The 6,595-nt window shown below is 27.6% G+C and overlaps 1 protein-coding gene across 1 annotated transcript; it reads right to left on the minus strand.

Annotated features, from left to right (window-relative positions):
- Nucleotides 1-222: 222 nt before the first annotated feature.
- Nucleotides 223-4,507, minus strand: LOC107883107. Its single transcript, XM_016802570.2, has 5 exons — nt 4,161-4,507; nt 2,239-2,875; nt 839-907; nt 658-750; nt 223-327 (listed from the first exon to the last, which is right to left on the minus strand). Exons 1-5 carry the CDS (start codon nt 4,445-4,447, stop codon nt 223-225), a joined length of 1,191 nt encoding a protein of 396 aa, XP_016658059.1. The 5' UTR covers nt 4,448-4,507.
- Between the last annotated feature and the right edge of the window lie 2,088 nt (nt 4,508-6,595).

The raw sequence follows: 6,595 nt of genomic DNA on the forward strand, positions 1-6,595 counted from the left end.
ATAATTCATATTTAATTTATAAACTGAAAAATATATTTTATGATTCTCAGTTTCAATGTATTTACTATTTGCTATTTCTCCCTCCTTCAAATTATGTGTACACGATAAATAATATTATTTTATTGAATAATTTTGCAAATAATTATATTTTAATATTTTAAAAACTAGGTACTACGGAGATAAACTGGTATATAATATTCACTTGTTTTATTTTCAAACACTTCAATTTTTGAAAAAAGAATATGTGTCGTTGTTTAGTTTCAGTATTATTGGGTGATCTTTCATTTGTATCAACGTGGTAGTTCCACTAATCAATAATACAAGTACCTGTAAATAAACAAACAAAATTAGAAATCAAGTATAGTAATAATACAGACCAAAAAATAAAGAACGTAGGTAATACAAAATACATTTGTCTGACATTTTTTATTATTAACACATTAGACTCTAATGATCAGATCAATGAATCCACCAGAGTTGTGTAACTCAATAGTGTAAGTCAAAATATAAGATTTTTACGGAAAATATACGGAAGATAAAGAGATTAAGAAACATTGGTTCAAGTTGGTAAACAACGATTATACATCAAACTCAGACGAAATAGAAATATACAATTCTTATTGTATGATTGGTGACCATAAAATAACGAATACTTACAGATGTAACGAGATTTAAATTAATATTAAAAAATCCAAATGCCGAAATTTGGTCCGAATCGCAAACTGATATTTGATTCATAAACATTTTAATCTGAATAATAAACATAAAAAGTTACGAAAAATTACGAAAAAATTACTGTAATAAAATTGAAACTAATAATAGAAAATATGTATTTTACTTGTCTTTTTATGTCCAGGTGTAAATTTGAAATTCGGTATAATCGTAGATATGATACCATCTCCAATCTCTGTATAAATATGTTTAGTTTTAAGATACATAATTTTTCAAACCTTCAAATTATAACAACTATGATCTGGTGAAAAATGCATTTATTTAAATTTATAGAAAATAATATACTATACTTATAGGTACCTATACTGGTATGCAGATCCCTACAATTTTATTCTACGATCCTAATAAGAATTTTATCACATATTATTAACAATATTTTTATTCAGACTACTGCAGGTGGAAAATTAATCTATAATAATATAAATTATGTACAATTAAATTAAAAAGGTGGGTAAGTGGGGGGTCGCTCTGCTGTATAGTAGGTTACAAGTGGGTCACTTGACAACAAAATCGCTACATGAGAAATACGTATTTTGTCAATATTTGAACTTTAAATGCGTATAAAAAGAAATTGTGACTTTGGATTTTCAATTATTTTTAATTTGCCTTTGAAACAATCTACTAGGAGCCTTCTATTAAGTTTTAATGTTTTTTTTACCAACAAATCTTTTATTTGTATTTATAGAAAAAAAAACTAAAAAAAATGGAAACTGAAAATATCCGTAAATAACTTTGAATAAGTCAAAATATTTGGAAAAATTGTTATGGTGTATAGGAAATGCTCATATAAACATTCAGTCAAAATGTAATGTATATACGTTCTTTTGTTTTATAGTTACACCAAAAACCAAAATTGATCTTGTGGAAAACAGATTTAACGTAAAAATTCCAGCTTTTTCTTAATTTGTATGTTGTTTTTAAAATTTGACCCGCCGAATGCACCAACTAGATTCACTTTCCAAACGAAAAATATACTGTTTAAGAAAATAAAGCAGTTTTTCTGCCCCAAACCGTGGTGACAGACGAAAAATTAAAAAGATTTAAATATAAAAATATAAATAATTTAAAATTTAAAAATAACACTCATCATTACAATTTTAAAAATAATATATTTATTACTCTGCTCAGAATCTAAAATATGTAGGTACTCTATTCCTACTTCACAGCTTATTTAAGTCGTGATAACTTATTAATACATTTAAGTATAACAATTAACTATAGACTCATAAAGTGCAATTATAATATAGATAGGTAGGTTATGTTAATATGTATTGCTATCTCTATGAGAAAACAAATTTAGTACCTACCTGTTACCACAGAACATTAGTTTAGCTTAAGTGTTACAATTTTAGTATTTTGGGTATTTTTCAATTTTATTTTTCATACTTAATCTGGGAATAGAATCTAAGTTTTTTAATGAAGCATTGAAGATAAAAATTAGAATATGAATAAAGGTAAAAGTTGTAAAAATATGAGAGTGAAACAGCCGAAAATAGTTTAAGTTACCTTCTCGTTTATGAATGAAACAAATGTGATAATGGACATCGAAAACGTGACACATTGTACGTAGATTAACATCACTAGTATTTTTTTAAATACACTTGTAATGGAATTTTTGTTGAATAATGCACCAAAGTTGAGAACTATATAAACACTGATAAGCATATTGATAAAGCTGAATATGAAGAAACCCAAAAGCATTGGACCGTAACCTAGAGAAAACATTTTTAACAAATCGCAGAGTTCAGCGTGTAACAACCGCGTGTTTTCCATTAAAAGCACAATTTCGATGTGTGTCCATTGGTTGGAGACTGGGACTAAGTCGGCAGGTAGACATTTCCAAAGATCGTTGACCGTTTGGAATCTGACATATATATTTTGAAGGAAGAAACACAAAGATATCACAACCACATAATCCATAAGAAAAGGTATATTGAATAATATATGGTGTACCAAAAATTCAATACTTATAGCCTTCAAGGGAATAAAGTACAACTGTACAATTTTAAATCCAATAAAGTATGCGAATAATGAAATAATAATCATATCCCATTTTATTTTTTTCCATGAACGCTGAGGGATCAACAAATGTGATGAAAGTGGTGCAATTTTTTGGTCAAACTCGATAATTCCATTGATAAATCTAAAAACAAAAATTTAATTAATGTTACCAATTATCACTATAAAATGTTGCTCTGAATTATTTAATTCGAGTAACTGTTACGAGAATTGAAAAAAAATTCAACTGATTTTCTAAATATGTAATATTTATTTTTAATACTACTGAAAGCTAGGTAGTAGGTAGGTCGTAAATATTATGTTCTCTCTTATCTATGCCATGCCTATTAGGTATGTTATTTGGTATGAACTATGACTACATATTATATTGTGTAGCTGACAAAATGGTTTAACCTTCAATTAAGAGCGTGGATTATATATCTAACATAATCTATGGGTATGTATTATAATAATATTTGTATGCACTTTAAAATAATCGGAAAAATAAAAAAATAAAAATTTTAGATAGATCATGGTGCTTGAAGTATTCATTCACTGTCATTAATTGACACTGTTCAATCTCAGATTATTATTATATTTTACTTTTAAAGCGAGTTATGAGTATTTTAAAACTGTAAATTATTTGTACATATTTTTCTTAGCTTCTAAATTTTAAACTAACGGAGCTACACGTGTTTTGTTGAGCAGCAAAATACACCAAGTCACGCATTCTTAATACGGAGACTACACTTGCGAGTATCACGTGCTCTTAATTATTGGGGTATGCAATCTATTATAAAGCAACATAGATTGCCCATAATATTATCAAAGCGTTTGTTTAGGTTATACTACTACCTAGATATTTATTTTTCACCAGCTCATGGGTATAAATGCATGAAAAGTCCATTCGCTTAAATTCGCCTTAAATTTTTTTTATTTACTATTTATTTTAAAATCAAACAATCTGTAATTTATTTATTAAAATAAGCCCGTATGCAGAATATAAAACGAATTTTTATTAAAAAATTTTTTTTAAAATAATTTTACATTTTTCGTTGGTTTGTTTAAATTAAATACTAATTTTAGTTATAAATGTTAGAGGTACCTATAGGATATATGTATAGATTTTAACTATTTGTCATTGCCTAATGAAAAATTATAGTTTACCTAAATCTATATAAAATCATCAACAAAACAGAATGGATTTATTGATATAAAATAAAGTTAATTGAACTTAAATTATATTAGTTTTTTTGGAAATGTCAAATTAACTTTTAATATTATTGTTGGTAAATTCGAATGAATAAAATCTTATAGTATATGTATGAGCTTTTTCGTATTAAATTTATGAAAAGTTAACTTAATACAAACAAGCAAATTCTACATCATAGAGTTATTTATATATTTTTTTAAACATAATGAATAATTACTTGATTATCCAAAAATTGTATAGCCTTGCTGCGATAATTACATTCCAAAATTTCAAAATATTTATAATTTGCAGTACATAAAATTCTGGGTCGTATTGACTTAAATAAATATAAGTGCATATCAATAACACTATCATCCGTGATATTTCTAAAAATGCCGGAAACGTAGAGTTTATATTCTCAACCAATACTCCAGTTGATTCCATGGTATAAGAAATATCAATTATACCCATACACTTCATTAAAAATAAAATGGGTCTTAATGTTATATGAAAAACACAAGTCATTTCTATAGAGTTTTTTACCAAAACTGAAATTTAAGTAGAATTAATAATAGTTACTTTATGTTAAACGTATTAGCAATGTAATAATTATTACATGACACTCTAATTTATCGACGGTAAAAATAATAACAAAATCATTGTTTATTCAAATATAATTTCTAATTAGGAAACACTTATTACGTAGGTAATTGAAAGTTGTTACAAATGTTGCAAATTGTACTTATATTGTCTTATTCGTAGTAATCATCATCAAAAAAATGTAATATCCACTTTTAATATCCTTCTGACACTATTGAATATTTTAGTATTGTTCTTGGCAATTCGTAATGGTTCAAAAGTGAAATTATATAGTCTGACACTCTAACCTGAGTAAACACAATACGAAAGTATAATTCCGAATAAAAATAAGATAGGTCACGTGAATAATAAATACATTTCGATTATTTAACGTGATGCCTCATTATTACGTAAACATAAATTTAAACAATTACAATTATCCGTGAAAGTTTCACTTACCTTAACTATTTTATTTTTATTCAAACAAAAACTACAATTCCACTATTTTGGTTAAAATTATTCTCCTTAGTTCTATAAGGTGTAAAACCATGAATCTGAAAATTGATGTCATGTATCAATGAGTCGTCAATGCAGTGTCGGTCGTTATTATTGCTTTTTTCGTTTCTCTCGATTCGTTTCGTCTTTTCAATTGCTATCGGTGCTCTATTTGTTAAGTTTATTTCTTCTAAAACTCGTAGATAGGTATGCGCGGTTTGTACACTTAAAAATTCGTGTTCACGAAATGTCAGTCAGTCTTAGTTCCAACGCACAAGTGTATAATTTTGTTTTTAAATAAAGCCACCACCGAGACAATTATCAAAAGGATTACCAGTGGCTACATCCCAATCATGAGATTATTTCAAAAAATTCTTGTCGACATTGGGACACAATTCACGAGTCAAAAATGGACCAGAATAATGGAGGGATTAAAAATCAAGAGTATACACACGAAAATATATACGATATTATCATTTCCAACAATACGATATTAACATTTCCAAAATATGAGCCGACAGATCCAGTGCCCGACGTAATCCAAATAGTAATAAAACGGACCAAGAAAAAGTCACAATTAAGAAGCAACTATAAAGATCGCGACAAAAAGTCACCGAATAAAATATTATACTATTAATTCTTAATTCAAAAATATTGTCATAATAGTAGGTATAGGTAATCAATGTGATAAATAAATTATTGATGATTTAATATATAAAGCGACAATGTGAAAAGAAGTTTAGATTTTGTTTATTTGTTATTTAATAGATAATATTTATATTTATAAAAAAAAAATGTCTGGGGGCCTGTGTCCCTAGCCCCCACTGGATCCCCACTGGATCACATAATATTAGTATTATCTATTTAACCATTCAGGGGCATAATTAGGGAAGGGGATTAGAGGGATAGATCCCCCCAAAAACTTTTTTTTTAATGCTAAAATTTTGATCAAAGTATTGGCAATGACCATTAATGTAAGAGTATAGTATACTTGTTTATACTTTATAGCATAATTATAAATTATAATATAACATAATATTGTGATATTTCTCGACACCAACAGGGTAAACGCCGTGTCCACTCTTATCCGATTTGGACAAGTGCTTATCACTTGTATTAATAATTGATAAGATATGATATTGATAGAAGTTAATGGAGTTAGTTTCGTAATGCGTCGCGTATTGTATCTTATCATTTAATTATACCTACCGTAATGAGGCATTAAAAACGTTTAATGGCTACGGTTTCACCAATTGTTATTCTAAACAAAAATACTGTTCGAAGAAAGAAATCGATGGAAAACTCTACAAAGACAACTCACATCGACCTCCACAAACTCCCTGATTCACTTGAAGAAGAAAAGTAAATTTTTCGTAACACCAAATCGTTTCCAAGTTTTATCAACGGAGGAACAAGACAATGTTTTCGTGCAAACAGAATCTCAGCTCGTCTCACAAACTACCAAGACCTCGCCAGAACCGAGTAAGACAAAACTTCCAAATATCGTATTAAAAAACGTGACCGATTTTATAATCCTCAAAAAAGATTTAACTAACATAGTGAGACCAGGGGGTTTCACATATGCAAATCTAATAGATC

The sequence above is a fragment of the Acyrthosiphon pisum genome, chromosome X (genome assembly GCF_005508785.2).
Source record: "Acyrthosiphon pisum isolate AL4f chromosome X, pea_aphid_22Mar2018_4r6ur, whole genome shotgun sequence".
Taxonomy (NCBI): domain Eukaryota; kingdom Metazoa; phylum Arthropoda; class Insecta; order Hemiptera; family Aphididae; genus Acyrthosiphon; species Acyrthosiphon pisum.

Coding starts and splice junctions, on each gene's coding strand:
- LOC107883107 (XM_016802570.2), bottom strand. CDS start 4,447: ATGACTTGTGTTTTTCATATAACATTAAGACCCATTTTATTTTTAATG. Junction 908..2,238: donor TTTCATTCATAAACGAGAAG/GTAACTTAAACT, acceptor ATATTTATACAG/AGATTGGAGATGGTATCATA. Junction 751..838: donor ACCTGGACATAAAAAGACAA/GTAAAATACATA, acceptor TTTATTATTCAG/ATTAAAATGTTTATGAATCA.